This window comes from Syngnathus acus, chromosome 3, assembly GCF_901709675.1.
Source record: "Syngnathus acus chromosome 3, fSynAcu1.2, whole genome shotgun sequence".
NCBI lineage: Eukaryota > Metazoa > Chordata > Actinopteri > Syngnathiformes > Syngnathidae > Syngnathus > Syngnathus acus.
In genome coordinates this window covers 9,312,137-9,339,176 of record NC_051089.1, presented here as the reverse complement: position 1 = coordinate 9,339,176, position 27,040 = coordinate 9,312,137, and the positions used below count along the sequence as shown (strand labels likewise).

The window sequence follows — 27,040 nt, the reverse complement described above, 5'->3', positions numbered from 1 at the left end:
ACAAAGCAATCATTCTGTTGTGGATAGCCACTGGTTAATTGTGCCATCCAGATGAACCCCAGTATGAGTCATTCATTCTTTAAGACATGTGCCTTTTGATTTCTTCTTAGTAAAGGTCAAATAAGAATGACCTTTTTGACTCCACTGAAACAGTATCCAGCTTTGTAAAATGGTTGGCTTTTAGATGAAGCCTCTGTAGATGACACCATGTTTTAGTAAAATCATGTTTCCCGTCTAGTATGGCACTTTTCAACAGTCACGTCTTGGTTTAATCTCCAAGGAAGTTGAAGTGGCACGTTAGATGATTGCAGTCACAAGTTCTTTGAAGATGCTACGTCTATTAATAATTTCGTCATAAATACAGTGATGGTTAGGTTGACATCGCTGGGACTTAAAACCTTGGAATGAACCCAACCAAGTCTTCCAATCTCAACATCTAGTTGCCAGTGAAGCGCCGGGCGGGCGGGGCGGATCCAATTGCTCATTGTATAGCCCTGTGGCAAAACGAGCTCTGGCGCATCGTGCGATTGCTGTTCCTTTTAGTATTAATAATACAAGAGGACTTTATTGTCCCAGTGAAACACAGTATCTACTGTGACAACAAGCAGAGTGAGGGGGTCCTCTAAGGTTTCGGGGACCGGCAGACTTTAGGACTCGGGGGAGCTGCTTGTTCTTACCTTTGCACAGAGCTCAATTGTAACAATGTTAACTGAGTCAGAGCGTTGACAACCTGCTTAGTCCTGTTGGCCCGCACCACTCGGGTCAACACTACACCCCCAACAAAGCCAAACTCCCACGGTGAGCCCCCTGCTGATAGACAGCTCAATGAGGAATTAGTCAGCAGGAGACCTGATAGACAGGGATGGAGCTCCTGGACGAGATTAACTTCATCCAGATTTTCACTTGGTGACCTCTTAGAACTCGGCTGACAAAACCTTGTTGTCCATCAAGTTACCTAACCATGTTAGAGGTATCGATCCCGCTTCCCACTTTTTAGGAGATACATCTATCTGTCTGTACCCTCTGCGCTCAAACCATTGCTACCAAGTGGGAAGGTTCAAGGAGAGTGAAAGTATTGTGATACCACAACACTGAAGATGGTGCAACTCACTTGATACTTCAACAACTGAAAAGGTCCACGGTGAGTTCTTTAACTTCTTTTTTTTGTAATCGCAAATGTTTTGAAAGAAATTCTCTTTATTTTCAATGTGAACGTGTGATCTGAATCAGGGAAACGATTTCTGTGTGTGCATATACGTATATATATATATATATATATATATATATATATATATATATATACATATATATATATACACACACACACACACACACACACACACACACACACACACACACACACACACACACACACACACACACACAGAAAGACAGAACAGACGAATGAGAGAAAAATGTAATGTTCCATATCTCAACTGTCACGGTTGAAGCAATTTCTGTGTGGGTGTGTGATGTTTTGAAGAAACTGGAAAATGACTTTAGAAAATAGTGAAAGATGTTCGAACATGATTGCTAAAAACGTGCAAACACAGAACTACGTCGATGGACTGAGTTGCGGAGATATATTATTAGTAAACAGTTTTTCAGCATTTAAATATTTGTTTTAAACTTTTGTTTTTTTTTACCCGAACATCTATCTTCATCCATGATCATAGCAGTGGTATTTGATTGACAGATCACTGAAGTGTAGTAGACACACACAAACAGCGTTCAAGGGCAGAGAAAACGATTTGATCATTCCCAATTTTGAAGCCCCATTTTATATACGTTTTTTTTTTTTTTAACCACTCATATTCAGCGTGGTTGTTGACAACACTATTCTCTGCAGTGTGTCAAATTTACAAGACATATTTACTTTCACTTTACAGGTACTTTAACTATTCACCATTTCAGTCAAGTCTTGCCAATCATATCCAGCAGTAAGTTTCATCTTGATTTTATTGCAATAGGTGAATCTTTGCAGCTGAAACGTCAATATGAGTTGCATAAAGCAGCGGCCACTTTCCAATTATCGGCCGGTACGTGCTTTATTAGCCATGCACTGCAAGTGTAAGGTGACGTGGCGCCCAGTCATTAAGCTTTAATCTCCTTCTCCTTTACATCTCAGGTTAATCCTTTTAGTGAAAGTAAACAGAATTGCATTGTTTTCTTAAATCAATACTAATTTGTCATGAGGAGTGATATATTTCTCACAGGAATGAATTGAAGACTGCAGACAAAAGGCCAGGCATGGCTACTCTTCGATTTACAAGCGTCCTAGTTTGTGCTATTTTACTAGGACAAGGATCCTCCGAGGAAACAGGTTAGTGCAATGTCAATATAATTACATTGTGTTTATTTTCCTACGTTTATCTACGAAATTGTTCTTTGTCTTGCTGCACTGAATGGCAATCATTCAGCAAGGGCTAGAGAACAGCAAAGAGATGTCATTCTCAAGGAGCTCCTCTCCAAATTGAGTAAAGGAGGTGCTCGGAATCCGCAAAAGAGCTCCGGGGAGACGGGCAAAGACGTACTTGTGCATCCTTGGGTGAATAGTATTCTGGGGGGCCTTCAAACACTGAGTGGACTACTTCCTGGTACCAACCCGGCTTCACTAAACCAGCCCATTGACCGCCGTCGTCTCTCTGGTTTCCTCTACAATGTCTCTCAGTACCTCCAAGATATGGAGGAGGCGCCTTTGGATTCGCATGACGAACAGCTGTGGGAGAAGGTGCTCCATTTTTTTTTGCAATCCGAAGGGAGCGCTGCGCAGAACCAATGGAACGGCCGTGTGCCGCCTCGTCCCAGCATCCAAGTGAAGGACTGGTTCCTGTCCCTGAGAGGCAGCCCCCACTGGGACGGGCTTCTGGGGCTCCTGCAGAGCCTCACGACCCTCCTGCAGCGTCAGCCTCACAAGCCAATTCTGTCTTTGTTGGCTCAAAACTGGAGGACGGTGAGCGCTGTGTTAGAGGCCGCTTTCCAGGCGCTGATAAGTGGGACATACGGACAGGCCAGCGCCGGCCTGCAGGGCTTCATATGCGCACTGAAAGGCCACACTGACTGCCCATTTGGTGTCGGCTGGCTTCAGTATGTGCTCCGCGTTATGGAAACACTCAGCTGGAAGCCCGTGGTCAATTTGCACTCGGCAGATGCTGAACACAGGAGAGGCTCGAGTGGACGTCTTAAGCCCTTCAGCTTGCCCCCTGAGGCCATGAAACAGGATGCCTTGCTGCAAAATCATTTTCGAGATGACTCAAGCGCAACGCGGGATGATCCAGATTCCATGCAAAATGTAGTCCTGCAAACGCTGACACGCTCAAGTGGAGGCAATTTGGCTCAGGAAAATCTGGCTCTCGTGCAAAGTTTGGATAGGCTCAGGATGGGCCTTCTGCACAGACTGGGCAGTTCTGTTTATGGTAACTTGAGGAAGAAAGTGTCACAGGTTACCGTGGCAATGCTCGATGACGTCGACGATGTGGCGGACGTATCCCAGCCCAGTAGAAGGGGACAATGCTCAGTTGGTGAGTGTGTAGGGCTTCTAGATAAGTGTCCACACTGGCGGAGCTAGGCTTTTTTCCTTGGGGGGGCAAGGATATCTCAGGGTGGCCGTAAACCAAATACAAACATATTTTACAACCCCACCAAACTCTGATAAAGATTCAGTATATGTTTCCTACGGGGAATGGGGAAAATATTCTCTGGACAAAAAGTTAATTATCTGGCCTGGCACTTGGGGGGGCTCAAGCATATTTCAATAGGGGGCAGTGCGCTCCCCCCCCCAGCTCCGCCAGTGTGTGTCCATGTTTCCATTATACACACACAACCATTTATTTTCATTAAGAAATTTAGTTGAGCACACTCCAATAGATTTAGCAGAAAACAATAATTTAACCACAGAAGAGTGGAATCATTAAAATTCAGAGAATTGTCTCGCATTCATTGAAAAACACTACATGTGTTCAGAGAGGCAAAATAATGGCTTTGGGTCAACCTGGTCACTTGAGTATCTTTTGTCAATATGACTAATCTCTATGACCTTTCATTGTTATCAGTACGATTATATCAAGGGATTTGTGGGATTTACTGTTGTGTGATCAGATATGGTGATTTGTTGGGGGTGTCCAATTTCTTTTTCCATCTCACACTCATGATATTTGTTTTCATGTCTCTTTTAAGGTGATCTGAGGCAATTAATCTTATGGTAAGATCATTGAAACAGTACACTAGAAAATTGTCTGTCAACCTGAGTGAGGTAACTGACTTCTCTCATGTGTTTGCGCAAATGTAGGGGTATAAGGCATAACGTGACCTGGAACACGCAAGCTTTGGGTGTGAGCACCCAGGGTCTCCCAAGTTCGCTGCCATTCCTGTCATGTCTCCCCAGTGATGAAAATAAGTTTGGACAAACATCTCCCCACTTAACTCCCAAATCCTCACCTTCTCATCAAATCAATCCAAAAGGCCTTCACGGTCAGCGCAATCAGCCTCAACTAAAGAGTGAGAGTGACCTACAAAAAGAGATGGAGTACTCAACCACTGCAGAAATTCTGGAGGCGGCGTGCAATGAATCCATTCCAGGATTGAGCGGTATCTCCAACTTCACAGTGTTCCTCTACTGTAAACTTTTGGAATGGGAGAATGGGTCAGTGAGTCCTGCTGATGGTGAAATGGGTCTGGACCTGCACGCCACATGCTCTGATGCAGCTTGGTACCTGTCTGCGGCCGAGGAGGACTTCCTGTGGGTTCATGTGTGCAGCGAGTTCTTTGCGTATGAATTCAACAACACGGTCTGTGCCAATTCCACTTTCTGGCTGCACAGAGCACATCAGGTGAGGACAACTTTATTTGAAGTCCTTATACACACTATTAGAAGGTCACTGAGAAGTTATTATTGTGTCCGTCATGTAGTTCATAAGTGTGCCATGGCACTTAAGTGTGCCGTGGGAAACTATGTATGCTGTGTCGGTGACATAAGATGAGAGGCAGAACTATTAAATGCTCTTAGTGGATAAATAAAAAAAATGTAGATTATGAAAAAATCTTTAATAGAAACAGTTCAATTTATGATATTTTTGACAACTGGATTTTTGAGCAATTAATTATTCTTATTCTTATTATCATCCATCCATTTTCTATACCGCTTGTTATTATTATTATTATTATTAATATTATTATTATTAGTAATATTATTATCAATAAAGACATGTGACATGGAGTTTTTTTTAAACGTATTCTCTATTCAGAAAAAAAACCCAGGGCCAAAGCCATGTCTAAAAAAGTATCGCTTTGGCGCCATCTTGTTGAAGGGAGGGGAAGACCTTCATTATTTAGGTCGTAGACATGACTTATGGGAATAAAATGCGTTGCGCCATCTTGTGGCTTCATTGGGCTATTACAAACCTTTTGGCATCAATTATTCCAATTTTTGATTTTGCGGCAGGCCTCGGTCACCATCCCCCACAATTTGCAGGTGAACATTTTCTCAACTAAAATAGCACTTTGAACTCAGCATGTGTGCCATGTGTTTTGTCGTGTATCTCTGCGGGGAATTTGTTTACACAGTAGATACACGCAGAGTGCGTGGGTGTAGTGATGCTCGTTTTTCAAACGCATTTGGGGCCTCTCTGCTAAATGATAACACCCGGCATCGATTCTTCACTCACAGGCTGCCAGGACACACAACTATAATGCTTTTAACCAGACAAGTATAAAGCAGTTGTGCGCGCACCTATCGAGCGGTACGACAGCAAGCCCAGTGCCCGAGGAAGGCTGTCTAGCTCAGTTGGGGAGCAGGTTGGTGAGTGCCCGGGCTTTCCGGCGTTGCTTCCTGCCCAACAGTTCAGCCCTTATCTCATCGTTGTGTGGGAGGGAACCCCCAGGATCCCACCGCTTCCTCCCAGAGGGGAGCTGGGCCGCGACGTACTGCTTTCGACAGCACAACCTCTCCCGGGTCGATGCCACCCAGGAGACTTGTGAGTACAAGGAGTGGGCTGTACAGACGTTCCTCAATGTGACCATGCTGGAAGCGTGTGGGCAGACGCACGGACTGAGAGAGCACATGTGCTTAAATGCGTCGCTCTACCGTCAGCTACTGAAATCAATGCCCAGCTTGTATGACGTTTGTGCTGATCTGCAAACAGAGGTCGAGGACAGCAAGTGCCTACTCCAGAGGTTTTTTGACATCCTCCCAGCCCAATATGAGTTCGACACGTCACAGCTGTGCGTGAATCCCGCCCCACTGATGTTGGATGTCTTACACAAGCTCAGTGTGTGTCAGGTTGATGGAGAAGAGAACCAATGGTTTTTCGTGACGCTCGGATACGTGTTGAGAGTGTTGGACTTCATGGTCGGCCTCTCTTCGGGTCTGGATGAGGGGGAGGGAGAAGCTCGGCAAGGTTTGGGTCAGGCCATCCTCCTCTCCAGTCTCCTTGACAACGCATCCTGGAGTGCGTTGCAGCCGGAGGCCTCCACCAGCGTCCTTCACACTGTGGGAGTCTTCCTCCGACGGGAGCAGAACGCAAGCCTCAAAGAGGACCTGCTGAGTTGTTTCAGTGTAAGGCCACGCACATATACAACCTCTGCTAGGAGGCGTAATGAACTTATTTCTGCTTTTGCTCACCAGCCTGTCTTGTGGGATCTGATTGAGCAGGACAACAACTCATCTGCTCTACGGGTTCTATTGCAGGTACCGACAAAGCGTTTGTTTTGGCAGTAATTCCCAACCACCAGCGTGCTGTGAAGGAGTGTCACATGTAATCAAACACTTTGACTTAATTGGTCCAAAAATTATTTATTATCAACAAATAATGGACCTTCTTCATCTATCAACACTGTCCAGTGAAAATCCAAGCGTATTTAATGCCCTTTCTGAAAAGATTTGTAATTGCGTTTAAAAGCCACAAGATGGTGGTAAAGCGCTACTTTTGTCTAAATGAAACTCCTCAACTCATGTCAACATACATCCTTGACACTAAGATAGCACCAGATGGCGCCGAAGCAATATCGTCTTTGCTTTGGCCGAAATACAAAAAACAGGATTCAAATGTGACATTCTTCCATTGTGGTGTTCGATGTGGTTTTTGTTTTTAATGTCAAATTGGGAAACAGTGCTATAAGAGATCCACTTACAAAGATTGAAAGTTTTATTTTTTGTTTTTTCAGGAATACCTCCAGATGCCGGAAGACAGCATTCGCACTCTGGTAATGGCCGCCGAGAAAAATGCCGTCAAGAGGTTCCTTTCTCATATGCATCAAAGCTGGGATCACCTCCAAGTCGAAACCAGCCGGGTTTGTTCTTGTGGCTCCTCTTTTTTTTTGTCCTGCCCTTCTGAAAGTTAGATTATTTTTTTCGGGGTGGTCATTCGTTTAATGGGAGAAGTACATTTCGGTTTGACAAATATGGCAGATGTTGCCATGCGATATGTGCAATCAACTTTGAATGTATAACAGATGATCTGTTTGAAGCAACATCTGTTTTTCTCCTCTTAATCTTTTCCCTTATGTCAGGCGTCCCAAAAAGAGCTGCAGGCCATGGAAACAATGACTGCTGCTTTTATCCATAAATTCCCTCGAGTGACCCCAGAACTCTTTGTGGACCTGTCCCAGTTCCTTCCGTTCATGTCTGTCTCCGACATCATGAGCTTCCCAGCCTCCGTCATTGTGAATGACAGCGTGTGAGTTACTGACTAGCAAAGCATCAAATTCAGGTGACAAGTGTCCTGACACTAAAACGTTTGGCTTCGTTTGAAGGTTGGCTGCCATCCGCGAACACAGCTCAGAGTTGAAGTCGTCGCAGAAAAAGGCCTTTGTAAAAAGACTTCTCCAGTCAAGTGTGGTGGGTGATGTCCCCAGCTGGCCACCGTACTTCCTGAGCTCCATCCTCCCGCTGCTGCCTTACCTTCCAGTCAGTCGTTTTCAACAGCTGACGTCACAACAGGTTGCAGTGAAATTTGACATCATAAGTGATTCATCTAAGTGAACTGCCTTCCCTCAGTTCAACATAGTTCACTAGCACAGATGACATCGAAGCCATATTTTTAGATAAGACGTGGTTTTGACCGAAAAAGAAAAACTAGGCAAATTTGCGAATGCTGAATTAGATTATGCAAAAGTTCACTTTAGTCGATTCACACGAAATAATATTCTTACGGCTGTCATCTCATTCAGCTTACTCCTCTGGTGGAGTTTCTGGGCAATAGCAGCTTGGATGGTGTGAGAGGACGCCATGTCGTTCGGACCATTTTCACCAAAAAGAACAATGTCACCGTTGGTAACATATCAAGGTGGGGCAGTTCAATCTTTCTGCATTTTAATGCTTCCATAAATAAAAATAATTACTATGGAAAGCATTTAATTGATATTCAACTTTTAATGTCCGTACACTCTGTCCTCAATAATAAGACAATTGAGAATATTTAGTTTTTTCCTTTTCGTTAAAAACGTGTAAGTTTGGCTTGTGAGCCTTGCAAAAGGGCTACAATCTTGTTTTGCAGGCTCGGTGTTCTTTCGTGCTACTTGGATCCACTTGACCTGCATTCTTTTCTTTTGGACTCTGCACTATGGTTCACTCTTCAGAGGCAGCTGGTAAAGTGCGTGTCCAAGGGCTTCATTAGCGCTAGCGGCAGGGTGAGGCACATGTTCACATCGTAAAAACCTCGCTCGGACTATTACGACCTTCTGTCAATATAATTGTCTTTAGTATCTGACTAACTGCTCTGCTCAAACAGCTTTCGGCCTGGTTGGTCCCAGCAATGCGGATGTTGAATGCCAGCAGCATGGCTCCCGCAGCGCTGACTGGCCTCAGTGCTCTCCTTCCGCAGTTAGGAGCATCCTTCTTACAATCGCTTCCTTCACAGCAGCTTCTAGAGCTCCTCTCCAAACCAGGAATAGGCAAATATTCTCCTGCTCAGGTCAGCAGGAGGGTTGTTTACCCCCCACATGGATGGGAAAAACCATTCACAGCAGTGCACTGTATACAAATGACCTGAATGTACAATATAAATGTTACTTCCCCCCCCCCATGTAAAAATAAATTGATATAAAGACTCTCGTCATTCACAACATGTATTAACCACTAAAAGTAACTGAGAACATTTGATTTGTTTTCCCCCCAGGCTTTTCAAATTTTGTCCAAGATTTCAAAATATACCAATGTAAGTTGAAATCTGGAAGAAAATGTTCACTGAATATGGGTCAGCCTCATCTGAGTGTCTTCCTGGCAGCTCACAGTGGAAAAATTGTGCCGACTGAAGCCATTGCACTCGGGTCTCTCTCCCGCTGTGCTCAGCAGCCTCCACTGGTCTGAAATCAGTGAAATTGCCCAGTGTCAGTGTTGGAGAAGCATGTTGACAGACCTGAAGCCTGGCCAGAAAGCAATGCTGTACAACGCAATGCAGGAGGTGATGGATCATTTAATTCTTCATTGCATGCACTCTCCACATTTCCGTAATCATTTGTTCTCTTCTTTTAAGCAGGGAGAGACACTTTGTACGAGGAAGATACCAATATGACCTTCAATCATGTTTTTTTATTTATTTTATAGGCTTTATTAAGATACTTACCCAACATCACTCAGCATGTAAACTGTCTCCTGCCATTAATCCCTCTGAGGAAACTGACTGAGGCCCTGAAGAGGGAAGGCATCCCGAGAGACATCAGCTTGTTCCGACACACTATCTGGTCACCGCAGCAGGTGTGCATTTCACTTCACCCCCCAATTTCCATGACAACAATAAGTTGTCAGAATCTTACTCAAATGAAGAAAAAGCTCATCATTAATCATCAATGCTTGCCTCCCATTAATCTTCTAACTCATCGGATATGCTTCAGATGAGCCTTTCAGAATATTAATGTACCGTACGGGCCGAACTCCATCAGGCTAATTAGTTTGGCTCTGACATAGCGGTGTGGTGGAATGTCGCTTAAATTAATAATAGGTACATTCAAGGGCTTTTGTCACAGAGAGGGGTCTATTAAGTTGCTGCCAACATGTAAGAAGCAGCCAAGCTGCAAGAGAGTTTTCAAAATCAAAGGCGGTGGCAATTTGAACTCACTGTGCTGGCTCTATTCTATACTTCCCATATGGTTGAATTTTTGTCATACAGAATAATAAGCGGTCTTTAAGCACTGAAGTGTTTATCATTATTAAGCAAAAATGATTTGAGTATTTGGGGGAGGAGCTAAGCGTCAAAGGGGGTCTCACTCTGAACTCCATTCAAGCTATGGGTTCCATTTAAGCGACCAGACTTGCAATTGTTGACTACAAATGTGTAAAAGTATATATTTTTTTGTAACAATATTAGAAATCAATTAACCAATCATTTAATGAAACCTATTAAATAAACAATAAATACATTTTAATTTTCCAACTTAATGAAAAAAAGATCGAAATCAATGCACCAACTCTTTACAGATTCTTGATAATGCAAATGCTGTGTGGGCCAGATTAAAGAACAGGCCATACTTTGCCCACTCCTAACTAGAGTTCCTTTTAGTATTTCAGTTTTTTTTACATTGCTTTCCAATCTGTACAGGCTCAGCTTTTATTTAAATGGATGCATGATTCTACAAACATCACCAGCAAGATGCTGAGGTAAGTCAAATATGTTACATCAAGGAAGCTATGCCACAACTTATTGAAAGTTAATATGCAACACTTTATAAATCAGTTTACAATAGTAAAAGATCACCTGTATGACGTTCTGAGGAAATCACAATGCCCCAAAACCGGCGAGCTATTTTTAGAAGAGGCCTAGACTCATATGATCCTTAGGGATATTTTGGTGCCTGTCGGTGACACCATGTTGGTGTGTAGTCTTGTTTTCAGGCATGCAGAAATCCAACATCCAGAATTGGTTTTACCTAAATGATTTGTGTCTTTTGTAGAGACCTGGGTCAGGTTGCAGGTGGAATGCCATGTGACTTTTTGAGGCTTTGGAGCAATGACAGTGATTTTGCAGAGTTGCTTCAATTTGTCACTATGTTGCAAGGAAACTTGAGACCTGCACTGGTGAGAAGTCAACTCCTCTAAAAAATGCTGACTCGCACTCTTTTCCAGTGTAATTACTTTCAGATTGGCGTGCAAATGTCTCCAGAAAAACATTTCGAACTAACATTTTTGTGTGTGCGATTGGTCAAGCGGAAATGTATCGTAGCGGAAGTGAGAAAACATCCTCAACTTGTCAGCACTTTAAGCCCTTGGTTTTCCGCAACATTACCGCAAGTATCTCCGTTTTTAGAATGCAAATAGATTCTAAATATAAATCATTTACAGTTTGGACAAAAATGTACACTTGTGCTCTGTTCTCTTTCAGAGTGACCATGATAGATGACCTTTCCAACACATCCCTCAGGGCTGTTCTGGACCATGTTCAGGCACACTTCATCGATTTCCTCCAACTACCACATTACAAGCAGACAAACATTGCCGAAAAGGCTGTAAGTGAACACACGGTTATTATTAACAGTGTTTCAAGCATCCTCATCTTTGTAAAGGTTGAATTTTTGATTCATCTGAACTAATTAGATCGCACAGATCGATGTGATGAAGTCACTTTTGCTCCCGGTAGCCTTTAGAGGGGCTGTATCAAAATTTCAAGCAGAGGCCAATATCCTCACAATCTTTATCTGAGTGGAAGTGTTTTTATTTATGAGATATTATGTAGAGTTGTGGACAGTTGTTTTGTGTGACCAAAACATTATCATAAGGTAGTAGGAAATAAAAGTAAGCTGCGTCATTAAAAAGAATCATAGCTTGAAAAATAAGAACTTTTTTTTTAAATTAGCATAAAAAATACATTTGGGGACATATAAACAATCACTGATTAAAATTTGCTGTTAATTATTGTATAACAGCATGTGGTGCTCTGCAGGGTTCCTCTTCCTATAATTTAGGTGAGATTGATGGCCCCGCTCTGGACTTTCTGGGCCCTCTTCTGCCTTTCTTGGATAGAGACAGTTTAGTTCTGGTAAACAGAGGTGCTCTGGCTTTGCGTCTGGAGGAGATGAGAAGCTTCTGTCTTCCCAAAGAAGCCCTGAGAGATATCAGTGATCTGCTCACACACAAAGACTTCATGGGGTAAATCAGGAGTTAAAAGGTTTTGGCTATCATGTCTCCTCTTCTCCACTGGGATAACTAAACGTCATTTTCCTCTGTGTGCCAACAACACTTGATTTAGCAATTACACATCAGAATTTGTTTTGTGGTCTAAAATGTTTCAAATATTACTATGTTATCGCTCACATTACATTTTATTTCAGTGAGACCTTGGTACCCTTTAAGACTACAATTATTTGTATTATTATTTTCCAGGGAGCCGTCCAAGTGGCAAGCTGGAGACATTGAACATTTGGGAAGGCTGGTGTTCTCCCTGTCAACAAAACAGGTTAACTCCATCCCACTGGTGAGCACCTGTCAAAAAAATAGAAAGTAATTATACATTACATTTTGGTTGTCAAAGATGAGTGTTATTAAACATTGTTCCCTTATTTAGAGAGTCTTGAATAAAGACACAGTGGAGCAGGTTCTCGTGGGTCAAGAGCGCTGGGAGGACAGCGCAGTGGGCGGAGTCTGTTTGAAGTGGCGCATGGACCAACGTCGTCAAAGAGAGAAGATGCAGAGTCTCATGAGAGGGATCGTAAAAGTCCAAGACACTGGTGACAAAAATTCTGTATTTTACGTTGTCCTCTTTATTCTGTACTCTGAGCATCTTGAACTGTGATGATGTACAATTACAAAAATGGCACACAACTCTAAGTTTGGGAAAAGGCTGTTTCAGACTGATGACGTCATCAAGCGCAAGTCAAATAATTATGGCTGAGTGATTTTAATGAGTGTGTTCTTGTATCAGTCCCTAGCTGTGCTGACATCAGAGGTACGTTCCCTTCCGCATGGACGTCAACTCAGTTGAGCCGCATGTCACAAGTTGACCTCAAAGAGTGTGTGGAAGTCTTCGGTCAGGATACTTCATTAAGCTCCGAGCAGCGCCGAGCGCTCTGGGTCAAACTTCGTCAGGTCAGTAGTAGCTTGAATGGGCAAAACAACATGGCGAGTTCTTTTGTTTTGAATTTGGATCTGTGATGGAATGTTTTTGTCTGGGATAATAAAAGGGCCTCAATCAAAACCCACTTCTTGCATAGAAGTGAGACAATGCTTGTCTTTGGCTTTCCGACTTATTATAGCTCGTCAATGGTACTTCGTGAGGTATGTTTGCGCAATCTAATGAGCTCCAATGCATATGCTAGATTAAAACTGACGCTTTTGCAAAGATAGAAAGCACCAGTTTTAATTAGAACTGTAATAATGTGATTTCAGTTTGCAGTGGTGTAGCAGTGCACTTCATCTTAAATGATTTTCAACCTTTTAAGGCAAGGAATCATTTTGAGTGAGTAACTTCAACCCAAGTGTGTCATTTCTGTCAGCCAAAATAATAATGTAATGAAGTAAAATTCAGATTAAGAATGATAAATTACCTGACAAATTCTGACACAGAGTTGTAAAAATAATGGCAATAATTCTTGGTAGGTTAGAAATGACAAAATAATGTTATTTTAATCGGAATTTTAATCATATTTCTTGCACGTATAAATTCCCAAGCATTCTTGCCATATGACACTTCACTTTGTTGCAGATTATTAAATTATACATATCTGATTTTACATCACAGATTTTTCATTATATTGCGGAATTTTGTAGCCAATTTCCAACAAGGACTCGTAATAAGCTGTCGAAAGCAGAACCGCAAAAAATTGTACCGCGCCATAGTGGGGGGTTTCCTATCTCCACCACTCTCATATTGGATCTCACTCCATTTTGCAGGCCAGTCAGTGAGTGTGGCAATCCACTTAGTCTCCATCACTGACAGCCAAAAACACTTCATGGCATGGCCAAAGGCCGGGCGCGGTGTAATTATCAGCTCCTATCTGTGACTGAACTATTTTGCTGTTCTCTGTTCACTGCAGGCATTCAGTCCAGTGAGTGAGCTCAGAACAGAGCAGGTTCTGGCTCTCGGTTCTCTGGTGACCGAGATGACAGTTCGAGAACTCTATGACACCTCTTTGACTGATCTGGCTGTTTTGGCTCATCTGGGGACACTGTCATCCTGGCGCACGAATAAGGTCAATTGAATTCAAACATTGATTGTAAACAATTAGTAAATTCGATTACTCCTTTTGGCTTTTTAGATGAGAGCCGTCGTTTCGGGCACGATGCGCAAGTGCAACCTGAAAATCGAGCAGTTATCTATGGTGGATCTGGCAACGTTCGGCCATCTGATCTGCGGACTGTATCCATCGGAGATTAAAAGAATCAGCGCTTACAATTTCAGGTGATTGAATGAATCCATTTCCAAATGCCTGGAGATGTTGACTGCTGTAAGTTACATTTAGGCCATACAAGTTTCCCAGTCGCCACGACAACACACCAACTAACAGATGTAACTAGAAAGTGGGCGCGCATACATTGAAGCGGTCCGTAAACATTTTGCATATATCCCCGGAGGAGTAAATCCTAAACCTTTCTTCCTGAAACGGCAGCATGGCGGTGCAGTTCCTGCGGGAAATGTCCTTGCCATGCACGGAACAGCAGATGGAGGCTTTGACAAGTCGTTTGTCCAGACCGGAGGCCTTTGGTCCAGTCGGTGCTTGGGGACCGGAAGTTTTCACTGAAATTGGGACACTGGCAGGTACAGATGGATGGAACATCCCAAAGGATCTTTTCTTGCCAACATTTTACTGTCCCTCATCCTGAGTGAGGAAGGACAATACTTGATGGATTGGAACAATTTCAAAAAAAATCTCCTTGGGATTTGAGAGTAGATCTGAGAAAGTTTTGAAAATCTCTATTTTGAGCTCCATGAATGATCTAACTACAATGTTTGTGAAACTGGTGTATGCTCAGCGGGCCTGGAAGACATTGTTTTGTCAGCTCTGACACAAGAACAAGTGGAAGGCATTACCGCTGAAGCAATCAGCCTGCTGTCACCCAAAAAGATGACAGTAAGTACCGCCTTTGAGTTCATGTGAGCAGATTATGTCAAGATTATGATGCATCTCGAGGCTCAAGTCTTTTTTTTTGTACCACTAAAATGTTTATTTTTAGCTCCACATTGGAGCAACTCACAACATCAGCTGCGGATTTTTTTTTTTTTTAGTATTATGTATGTTGTGCTTCTCACAGAATCTTACAGTATTAGGTTTGACTTTGTGATGGACGTGTGCCTGCCAGGTGGTGTTCAGTGCCACTCAGTTGTCCTGGCTGAGTGCGGAGCAGGCGTGGGCCATCACGGAGGACCAGTGGACCGAACTGGACAACGAGCAGAGACATGCAGTCGGACTCGCTCGTTATGAAGGAGATGCACTGCTCGAGTTGAGAGGTTAGTATTGACACAACAACGATATAATTCTATTATTTCTACCAGTGATTCTCAAATTCTGTATAATCAGTGAATGTTGTCACACATTCTGGAATAGCTGGAATTATTTGACATTAATTATACTCATTTTACTTTTTAGGAAATAAAATGTCTGTTTATTTTTTTAATGAACACGGGCCTGTGTAATTTAATGTTGATCATCATGGTGGTGCTTGGAGTGCTGAACATTTTTGGGGCGATATCTGCTGTAAAAAAGATGAGAATCACTAATTGATATCATTTATTTGGATTGGTAATGTTTGTTTCTAAGCAACACCGGTGATTGTTACGGTGCGAAGCCAACATTCATGAATGTTCTGCCTCCACAGGGAGAAACTCGGCTGCAGCAGGCCTGAACGCAAACTGCTTTGCTTTAAGCTTTGTGGCTCCGAGTCTCTGGTTATGGCACCTCATTTAAAATGCTTGAACATATCTAATTAGAATTCGATCTCCCTTGATATCCGCACGTTTGTACATAAAATAAACATTGTGAATCGTTTTATTGCTTCTCTGAGTTGATTCCTTTAGTTAATGATGCGCAAGATTCAGTCTAATTGAATTTTTACAGAATGAATTATTCATTGTTTGGTATTCATTTTTAGACCAATTAGGATTCAGAAGAAATACATCTTTGGTCCATGTTGCAAATGTGGTTAAATATAAATGAATACATGTTTTGAGGATGAAAACTACAATCCAAATTTTCGCTCGAGCTTCACCGATTATGCTTCGCTTTAATGCGCTTTCCAAGGGGATAGCTGTCGCTCCTGCAGCGGTTATAAATAGTCAACACATCCCTGTTCAAATTCCAAGTTTTTTTGTAATGTTAAAAAATAATGGACCAAGATGCATGGCTTATTTTTTTTCTAATAATTGATGTCACTTATAAACAAATGTTTTTTTTAAAAACAATGTTTTTTGAGACAGGAAGTAAAAATAACGGATGTGGTTGCATAAGTATGCACACCCTCCTATAACTGGGATGTCGTCGTGTTGTGAAACAATCACGTTAGAACACATGTTTAATGGGAGTCAATACACACCTGCCCCTATTTGAAATGTCCAAATATAGTTAGGTTTAGATATTCTGGTTGGCTTTCCTAATAATTTCTTTACTTTCTAGCAAAAAAAAAGTCTTCCATGGAATTAAAAATAGATTAAGCCCAAATAAATGTCATATTTTCTAGTCAGCTCTCCTTGACATTTTTGCTAACACTGACATTTCCAGCATTGTTCATAATTCTTTCAACCTTGTCTAAGGCCCCTGTTTCAGCTGTAGAAAAACAGCCCCTAAGCATCATAATGGCTCCACCATGATTTTTTTCCCCATACATAATTCACAAAAATTATGAAACGTCCAAAAACCAAAACAGTCAGTGTTTTGGAAAAAAAAAAAAGCTTCAGGGTTCTGCAAGAAAGCAAAAAAATCGACTGGAACGTTGAAAATTTCCACGGTAAATAAGAGGCACATTAATTTATTGCCAGCTCTTATCCCTCGTCATCTCCTCCGGGAGGCATTCCTCACCAAGTAGATGTCGGTTGGCTCCATGTTGGGGCAAAGCTCCTTGTGGTTGTTGGACAAACTCAGATCAAAAAGTTATATGAACATTTTACTTCAATAAATGTTTAAAAACAAACAGGTCTTAAAACTTAAATGATGATGTTTCGAAATATAAAGTTAAATACAACTGAATTCTTTCATGTACTACTAAAGGCAAATGTCGCACCACGACTGGTACAAAACTTTAAAAACCAGTGTGGCCTACTTTACATTAAAACCAGTTAGAAAAGGCAAATGTTGCTTAGCAACCAGCTCATCTGGGCTACCTTCTGCTCTGCCACTGTTGTCCCTTGGCCCTACTCCATGGTGGGTACCAGGCACACCAAGAAAGTGCCATAAAGATAAAATATTCTTTTAAATGTGTTCCTTTCGGAGTTGCATTGTTAGTAGAACAAAGCTACAATGCAGGATTAAAACAATCACGTGTAACAGGGAAGAGATCACATGCTCCGTCACATGTATGCTCAAGGAGGAAATAACAGTCGTGACTCACTAACACAAACTCAATCCATTAGTAGTTGTGTCAGGCAGTATTCTCGAGAAATACAAATGGAACCTTCAAGTCAACATTTACATTAACAACATTCAACATTAGAGAGAGAATGCAGCAAACTCGTGTGAAGGGCAAGTCAGCTCATATTTCATCATACCGGTGCTTTGTAGTGGTCAGTGGAGATTTGAATCAGGGTTCACTCTTTTATTGATGAACACTTAATGCCAATGTGTTGGAGCTCTTGTAAATTTGAATTAAAAAAAACCCAATATTTTATATATTTATTTAATGATCTTGTTTATTTTGCTTTATGTGTTAAGTTTGAACAGCACTGCTTGTTAAAGTGCTCACTAAAGTTGATTTGAAACAAATTGCATTTGGTAATCTTTGACTTAATGTACATGTGAGCTTTCCAGGATAGTTTATGGTCAAGTGCACATACCTATAACAAAATTATGTCTATTTATTTATTCTATTTCTTTATGATGTATTTAGACTTTTATGTGTCCATTTCTTTTTTTTTAATTACCAAAAAGTATCTTTCTTCGAGATAGATATTTGTACCCTGAACAGGATAAGTAGTATGAAAGTATAACAAGCAGGAACTGGATGGACTTGACTTTTTAGGGGGACATAAAGTACATTTAATGTTGATCTTGATGTAGGCTTAAGTTTATTTTTGAAAGGGGCCCTTGGCATTTGAGAACCACTGATACAGTGAGAGCGGTTTTCCAGAAAGCAATAAAATTTTGACTTATCATAACATCTCTGTGAAGCAGTACGTCCCATAACCAATTCATCATGTTCCTCTCCATATATTAAACCTTATGACTATATTTAAAAGCCCTGTGACCTAAGAATAAACTGGGCGTGTGCGTAGCTTGTGAACCACAAAGGATTGAGGGTGCTACGCCACTTGTCACCGACAGGTGGTGCTGTCACCGCGTTATACCGGAGGGAGTCTCTGGAACGTCCCCACTTTGTCCACGGTCCGTGACGTATTTCCTGGGGCTTGTGTGGACCTCTCCGGTGGCACACCACCGAGGGATATCATGACTATTTATAACCAGCAAGTCTCGCTTATCAAATGTTCCGTGCTTTTTCCGCGCCGTTGTCGTTTCTAGCACTGCTGGGTGCGAGACAACACGCCGGATCGTGCAGCATGTAAACGGAAGCTGGTAAGTTAAGCCCTTCGTAAGTTTGCTGTTAGCTCCGACACACATTCAGACTTGTTTTGGTGATTGTTCGGCGTTTGGCTTCCCCGGTACCAAGGGGACGGCAATCCCGGGTGGACTTGTCGAGCCAGGTGGCTGTCAGTTGCTCCGGACTGCGAACTTACACACACCATAGTGACGTTGATCGTGACCGGTTTAATTGGGTGATGACCCTCGCCGTATTTGTATTTGTACAAAACAAGATACGCTTTTGCAAGGGAATGTAAAAAGAAAAGAAAAAAAGGGAGTCGGGGGCGCGTTTGTAAAGTCAGCATCGTCAATCTACCGTGGAAGTCAAGTTTGCGTTCCACTTTGTCGGGAATTTCGTCAGGCAGACGGAGATCGCTGCCAGATAGATGACTACGCGGTGGTGTCACGGACTTGACGCGTGAGGCGAGACCGACAACACGCTTCTCTCCGCGGATCTCGAGCAAACCTTTCACTGGAGGCATTTTATTGAGTCTCCAGGCCAGGGAAGTTTGCTCGCGATTCATCTCAAACACGCATTGTCTAGGATTTTTAACTTATAAATGCAATATCAAATTTTAGTGTGTCTTTATTGACAGTGTTTAGCCTAAAAATACGATTTTGTAAAAACAAGATTATTGATTTTGGAGGGTTGTAGATTTTAATCTCTCATTTTAAATGTCATGAAATCTTAACTGTATGCTATTTACTGATTAATGTAAACCAGGGGTGGGACTTTACAGGTAACCTTTAGTACATTTTTCCTTTCCTTTGTCTCAAAAGCTTTTTATTCTGTTGGTCAGAAATGTTATAGTGTGGTGAATAATACAATTAATTTGAAGCTGATCTTTATTTAGAACACAATTTAGTAAACCTCAATACAATCCCTTGACCATTTGTATTCTCTATTATATGTGAGGCAACAGTACAGTAGATTAAAAGATGTTAATCATCGAGGAGGTATGTATCCAAATAATCAGGATGTATGTATTGGTCATGCCCGGATCCCACTCTGTGGTTTGAACAGTCGACCCACGCTTAATCGATTGTGGAATATCATAGAGGTTGGCAATGAAAATGTCAGTCGGGACAACGTAATGTGAGTCAAACGTTTTTATTAGTGACACATCTTCAATCACAGAAAATGGCTACAAATCTTAAGTCATAAATGTTCCCACAGTGTGTGTTATTTTTTTTATATGACATGGTAGGTGAATTTAAAAGCGTTCTTGAAAGACACTTGTTTTGCTGGCGTTGCCTTTGTGAGTCGCTCAGTTTTCATTTGTTCAGCAAGTATTGCGTAAGGATTTAAACAGGCTGATGTTCCCTTTAAAAACTGTGAGACGTTTCAAGCAAAGCTTGCCCGTCACAGTTTTTACTTTGTCGTATTCAACAGTGAAACCAAAATTAATTTTATTTCGAATGTTGGTGCTTCACATTTTTCACTCAGAAGTCCTCCGCTCGTGTTTTACCGCATTTGTGGATGGCACTTTGAGGAGTATTTCTCATTTCTTGCCCTTCTGGCACCCCCTCACCTTCATCTTGGAAGAAAACATTCTCAAATGGAATCCCCCCAGAGCTCGGAATAAAGCGGAAAACAATTTACAGCGGGGAACCTGACTTTACAACACCGTTAACGTAAATATTCTGTTTTGCTGTCAAACTCTCAAGCACACTCAAACGCACCCCCTGAGGAACATTGACCTCGGGTCACAGATTCTGAAAAAATGTTTCACCGTAATTGTTAGACCTCAAATAACTAACCATTTACAGTTTCTGATTTCATCGTTATAACTGGCCCTTAAGGGCCAAGCATAACTACAGTGTGACCTGCACAAAAACCAACCCTTTTGGTCAAGGCAGGCTACAGTCCTGCAATCAGTCTTAAGTCTGTCAGGGGGGAGTCTGTCAACTTTTGCGTGGTCTGTCGATGTATGACAAGCACAACTCTAGACCTGCATATGGGTTGCCTGTGTGATGATCGTATTGAGGTTGTTGGTTTTATGTGGTCTGTGATTGGCATCCAGGGTGCACTTTGTCTCTCTATCGGCGCATAATAAAAGTATCGATCGACAATAAAAAAGTCTTCTGTATTAATTTATATTTTTAGATGCTTTGGGGGTGTTTGAGGCCAAAGATCACGTAAATTTGCCCTTTTACTAAATCTGCTTTAAACAAGCGTTTTCAAAAGGAAACCATGACTATGAAAAAGAATGGATGGTGCGTGAGTCATTCCAAGTCTGAGAGAATCCAGACAAAGAAGTTGAACTTTGATTTTGCATCTGTGGTGTTTTGCTCGTTCCATGGCTGTTTAGTCGGGGCTTGCTTTTTACTTTCAAACACACCTTGTTTTGCATTGTGTTACATAAGTAGAGTCGGTGTGGCGTGTTATTTGAACCGTATGATTATTGTAGGGCTGCAATGAATAATATGTTTTATATTAAATCTGTGATGTTGATATAAATTCAATTAATCGTTCAGCCACAATCTAAATTGTGGTGCGTTATCTTTTAATGTAATAGCATAAGAGCCTGGATCCTTTCAAAGCACGTTTTAACATTTCGAAATGAAGACTATCCATATTGTTTATGAAATAAGACATTGAGAAATACGAAATTAAAGCCTTACCTAATAGCTCTCGGGTGGTGCTTTATGTTTTGCGGAAAAGACAACAATTTGTGGAGTACCATTTCTGCTTGCATACACTTAGAGTTTCTAGTTTAATGATTTCAATGATGATTTTCTGTGTTTCCTCTGCTACAAGTTGACTGTCTGACATGTGGTATCATTTACTGTGCTCCCACACAAGACCACTCGCAGTGAAGACGGTGGGCTTTGACTCATGTCTCTGGCGAATAGCCAAATAATTCCCGCACACACCATTGCTTGGCTTGTGTGTGTTTGTGTATATACACGTGCATTTATTATCTCTGCTGTGAGGCAACTGAGTGGCTGAGCTTGTAGGTGAGGTCACACACATCTGTATTTAACGTCAGTGCACACTAACCTCAAACAGAAGTTTGGAAACGTGTTTGCTCACGGCAGCAACGGAGAGAGGACAAAGTTGAGTAAGTTATGCTTCAGATTTGTCTTGTTTTTTTATTTTTCCTAAACTGTGTATTTTCTTTTATTTTAATTTGACTTAATGATTTATTGTCCTGACAAACATTTGATGACGCCACAGTTGTCAGCAAACCTCAGATCGATCGCAAACTATATAAATAAAATTGTTCTGTTGTGGTTAAATTCTGGTTTTCATACGGGACACATAACTTTGATGTAAATATTGTAGTCGGCAGAGGAATTTAAAGTTTGCTTTCAATGTATGGAGCATTTTTGAAAAGAAAACAAACTCGAAATAGCTGACCTACAGTATAAAAAAATATTTTTGCAAATGTTTAGATTATTTTAGAAATGGATCTTGGATTGTTGGCTGTGTTTGACTTGAATTTCACAAGTAAGAAATAATATTTCTTGTTTTTTTTTTTACCAGTGCAAGCCAGTTTTTAAACATGCTGGGTCCATTGATCATTTCATATCATATCATTAGTGTTATTTTCACTGCAAGCAGGTTGACTTATTCCCATCGGTCAAACCGCCCAGGCAAGCGTTTCTATACTCGGATCATGAACAAGTACAATGGTCTCCGATCACCAATGTGTGTGTGTGTGGGATGATTTTTACTTCCTCGATCCTGCCAGTTAGCCAATAAAAGATATAATTACATGGAGAGATGACATATTGCGCAGAGGACTCAAAAAACCTGAAAAACATTCTCCCTCAGCCGAACAACAAAGTCGTTTCCTGCAATTTTGTTTTGTCATTGGACTGACCTAAAATAATTTTATTGCGAAAGCTGAAACATCACTGCATTGTTGATGTGTCCTGCTAACAGGTGACTGCTACTTAAGTACTTCCACGTATTCCGAAATAATCATTCAAGCTGCACGGACAGATTTCAGACACGTCTCGACAAGCACAAAGTAATCTGACGCACATTGAATGTGCCGTGATGGTATAAAGACAACTCATCATTTAGTCAATGGGTGGAGCGCTCCCTGGAGATGGTACCATTCTGTGAAGACTGCGTTATGTTACAACAGAAGAGACGAAGTAAACACGTTTGACCGCTTATAGCAGGAAGGAGTGAATTTGAGCAGTTCTATTCAAAGCATGGGAATCAACCTTGAGTTCAAAGAGACACTCAACAAACGGTATCCAAAAAATAAGCTGCTGCAGAGTGTTTGGACTTGACCACAAAAAAAAAGAAACCTGTTTATTTTAGTATTTTATTTGTCTTTCATGATTCCAGATCTTTTTTCTTCTTCTGCTGGGATTCTGGCTTTTCATATTTTCATCTAACTTCCCAAATCTAATTGGCTCAAAACCGTTGTTCCTGTTGCTAAAAAACAGGAATGTTCCAAAATTGAAAAGTTTATCCACTAAAGCCAACTGAAACCACTTTGAAACAACAGCAGAAGTCATGAGAACTCCCAGTGGCCTCATTTGGACCGCTTAGATTTTCGCAGCTGTACTTGCCCGTCGGGCTGCACCTATTGAGTATTTTTAGAATCCAAGATTCTATTAATTATTAAACAACTGGGGAAAAAAAAGCATTAAAGTTTTTTCCCACGCGATTGTTGTTGTTTATTCAGCTTGTATAAACAAGCCCATATAAACAACAATTAAACATGAAAGTTTAATTGATAATTAACGAGAGGGTGTGACGAACTCGCCAACCGGCGTTCTGATTAATACAAAAGGCTACTGCAATGATTGACCCTTCTGAGGTTGCTTCAAGTTCAAACACGTTAATTACGAGACATTCATGCTACGGCTCAAATTGATGATTATTTTTGCAATGCGGTAAACCAACTGTTCTATTTCATCCATAAATAGGTAAAAAAGTTTCATTGCAATATGTTCTATCTGGCCCCGCGAGTCTAAATATGATATATTCATTCATAGTGCATTTGTGGAATATGAATTAAGCGACAAACTCCACCTGTTTTTAACCATCTGAGCCAATTTGCAACTTGCCGTCGACTGAAAATAACATTACAGGTGCTCAGGGCTCATGTTTTTTGAGTTTTGCAATGTGATGGTCGCAAGATGAGCCATGATTGGTCATTGAGCAACTGTGATGTCATTTTTAGTTGAGCACAAGTGGCAAATTGGCCTCCCCAGTGATTGATTCATTGCTGCAGCCGATTCTTGCGTGGTACTTGTCAAACCTCGCAGCTATGCACACTTGTATTTATTATTCCCGTTCCTCTTGTGTTTCCCCGTCAGGTAAGCTGTGGCCTTCCTTCTCATAGTCTCTCCATGCACCGGCAAGTACCGTGGGCTGCCCTGCCCTGGCGGAAAGGTGCAATGCTCATAGACTGTGCTGCTTCTGGAGACCCCATGGCCCCCGGCACACCATCTCCCTCTGCGAATAGCCGACGACTCACTCTGGTGCAGTTGATATTGTCGTCCCTGTTGATCTTGCTGGTTTCTGGGCTGCAACCAGTATTGGGTCAGAAGGTCTACACCAACACATGGGCTGTCCATATACCTGGAGGTGGGGAGGAAGCTGAACAAATTGCCAGTAAACATGGCTTCATCAACTATGGACATGTAAGTTGAATATTTTTTCTGCTTGGGTACGAGGTTGTTTAGACTACTGCTCAATTATCAGGCTGTTGTTGCACGTTTTTCAGTTTTGTTTCCATTAGTTCTAGCGGGCTCAGTCTCAGACGTAAATGGGCACATTGCTTACAATGCTTAGTAATAGCAATATGTTTGTGTATGCGTCTTCTGGGGCCACTTTAATCAGTTTAACATGCTGTTTTATGGTGCGCCTGCCTGTTCAGAAAGCTCTTTCAAAGCAACAGGCTGTAAATCTGCTCATGCGGCCAAAGAATGGCACTTTTTGCGCATCACTAAAGTGTGTCTGATATCTGCAAAATTTGGCCTTGGTTTTACACAAGAAAGCTGATCACGTTTAGCCGCATCCGGTGGTTTCAGCAGCATAATTTGTTCTCCGTTTATGCTTTCAGCATCTTGATTACAGTCTAGAATGTGACTACTCTTTCACTGAAACCAAGCAATTTTTTTTTTTTTAGCTTTGAACAAACAAACATTTGAAACCTTTGCTTTTGGGGACTGTGGTTTGTGAGCAATGCGTGGTCAGACAGCCTTGTGTGTCTAACGCTGCTGTGTCGCAATTAGGATGGTAGGATAGAGGATTCGGGTGGTGATCAAAGTCTGCATGCCTCGAAACCATTTCGGGAAACCCAGTTTATAATGTCTGTGGAAGCGTTTGTTTTTGGAGGCAAACACCAGCAATAATCAAAAGGTTTGTCTGTACTAATCAAGTAAAACACCTTTTTGTCAGTGAGAAAAGTCATGATCTCCCTACCGACTGTCCCTGCCAGTCTCGAAGTATTAGCCGTTAAATGCTGACAATAACATCTTGATCACCCCCATTTGCCTTTTCTCTTCAAACTGTAATCGTGTGACTGACTGATCGTCAATATTAATGTTCTTCAAATGAAGAGGACTTTCGAAGACGTCTTCTGAGATTGGCTGCACTGTCAGATTATTAGTCCATTTTGGAATAATTAAACAAAAGTCAAAGTAATTCAATTAAGAAATCAGCTGACTCGCACAGCTTGGTATTGGGATGAACTGCCAGCTTGCTTCTTCGTACGGTTGTTTTACATTTTAAAGACTTTTTCTTGCCCGCATCATCAAACTCACTGTGCCTCTCAAATGGAAATAAAATCTGGTCGAGTCGCCGTTCCATTCCACTGATATTGACGTCATAATGTGGCATTAACGTATACGTTAACATCAGCAAGAGGTGTCTGGAATGACACATTTAATTAGTGAAGAAGAAAAAAATCAATTGAGTTGTCTGAGAATGGGATCAAAGTAGACGTGGGGATCAAACACCAAGGGGAAAAGCATCAGCTATGCTCAAAAGTACAAGAGTGCTTTTTCCTGTTATCTGTTGAGACTGACTCCTCGTTAAAAACGTTGAATTTCTTGATGCTGCCTTGAGGCTTTTTTTTTTATTTTTTAAACCAATTATTCAGTCTTGCATGCAGCTCATGAACCTTTTTGTTATCAAGGGAGTGTCACTATGTAACATGCTATATAGCAGCACTAACCTCTGCTCCTACCTCATATCATGGGAGTTGAAATAATTTAACAGGGTTATTTGACCGCTAGTATTTCCTCAAGCAAAATGCCATCCATCCATGTTCAGGTTCAACAAACAAACTGAAGGAATTAAAATGATCATCGTAGTTATGGTGTTTATACTTAGTGGTTAAGTGCCACATAACCCATAATGTATGATGCTAAGAATATCCATCCATCCATCCATCTTCTTCCGCTTATCCGGGGTCGGGTCGCGGGGGCAGCAGCTTCAGGAGGGACTCCCAGACTTCCCTCTCCCCAGCCACTTCATCTAGCTCATCCCGGGGATCCCAAGGCGTTCCCAGGCCAGCCGAGAGACATAGTCTCTCCAGCGCGTCCTGGGTCGTCCCCGGGGTCTCCTACCGGTGGGACATGCCCGGAACACCTCCCCAGGGAGGCGTCCAGGAGGCATCCTGATGAGATGCCCGAGCCACCTCATCTGGCTCCTCTCAACGTGGAGGAGTAGCGACTCTACTCCGAGTCTCTCCCGGATGACCGAACTTCTCTAAGGGAGAGCCCGGACATCCTGCGGAGAAAACTCATTTCGGCCGCTTGTATCCGGGATCTCGTTCTTTCGGTCACGACCCATAGCTCGTGACCATAGGTGAGGGTAGGAGCGTAAATCGACCGGTAAATTGAGAGCTTTGCCTTTTGGCTCAGCTCTCTCTTTACCACGACGGACCGGTTCAGAGTCCGCATTACTGCCGAAGCTGCACCGATCCGCCTGTCGATCTCGCGCTCCATCCTCCCCTCACTCGTGAACAAGACCCCAAGATACTTAAACTCCTCCACTTAGGGCAGGATCTCATCCCCGATCCGGAGAGGGCATTCCACCCTTTTCCGATCGAGGACCATGGACTCGGATTTGGAGGTGCTGACCCTCATCCCGACCGCTTCACACTCGGCTGCGAACCGCTCCAGTGAGAGCTGGAGATCACGGCCTGAAGAAGCCAACAGCACAACGTCGTCTGCAAAAAGCAGAGACGCGATGCTGAGGTCCCCAAACCGGACACCCTCAACGCCTCGGCTGCACCTAGAAATTCTGTCCATAAAAATTATGAACAGAATCGGTGACAAAGGGCAGCCTTGGCGGAGTCCAACCCTCACCGGGAACGAATCCGACTTACTGCCGGAAATGCGGACCAAACTCTGGCAACGGTGATACAGGGACCGAACCGCCCTTATCAGTTGGCTCGGTACCCCGTAC

The 27,040-nt window shown here is 42.2% G+C and overlaps 2 protein-coding genes across 3 annotated transcripts in view; both read left to right on the top strand.

Moving 5' to 3' along the window:
* Positions 1-1,894: 1,894 nt before the first annotated feature.
* LOC119120503 (stereocilin-like) lies at positions 1,895-16,267 on the top strand. Its single transcript, XM_037247465.1, is given in 29 exon segments — positions 1,895-2,327; positions 2,425-3,521; positions 4,177-4,201; positions 4,289-4,829; positions 5,666-6,553; positions 6,623-6,685; positions 7,162-7,287; positions 7,507-7,673; positions 7,750-7,936; positions 8,167-8,282; positions 8,493-8,625; positions 8,727-8,909; positions 9,114-9,152; positions 9,222-9,398; positions 9,542-9,691; positions 10,533-10,591; positions 10,885-11,008; positions 11,138-11,217; positions 11,313-11,436; positions 11,871-12,076; positions 12,311-12,401; positions 12,492-12,654; positions 12,849-13,012; positions 13,960-14,115; positions 14,182-14,324; positions 14,533-14,681; positions 14,897-14,994; positions 15,224-15,371; positions 15,740-16,267. Coding segments are annotated over 29 exon segments (5,763 nt in total). The 5' UTR covers positions 1,895-2,250; the 3' UTR covers positions 15,829-16,267.
* Positions 16,268-18,472: 2,205 nt separating this feature from the next.
* furina (furin (paired basic amino acid cleaving enzyme) a) overlaps positions 18,473-27,040 on the top strand; it is a 45,760-nt gene continuing 37,192 nt past the window's right edge. The window contains exons 1-2 of one of the 2 annotated variants that reach the window (XM_037248469.1): positions 18,473-18,642; positions 23,938-24,264. In XM_037248469.1, coding sequence (XP_037104364.1) covers positions 23,971-24,264 — 294 coding nt within the window. In that variant the 5' untranslated portion in view covers positions 18,473-18,642; positions 23,938-23,970. Of the gene's footprint in view, positions 18,643-21,519; positions 21,714-23,937; positions 24,265-27,040 lie in introns of those variants that run through there. The other variant, XM_037248468.1, reaches the window with a different exon arrangement.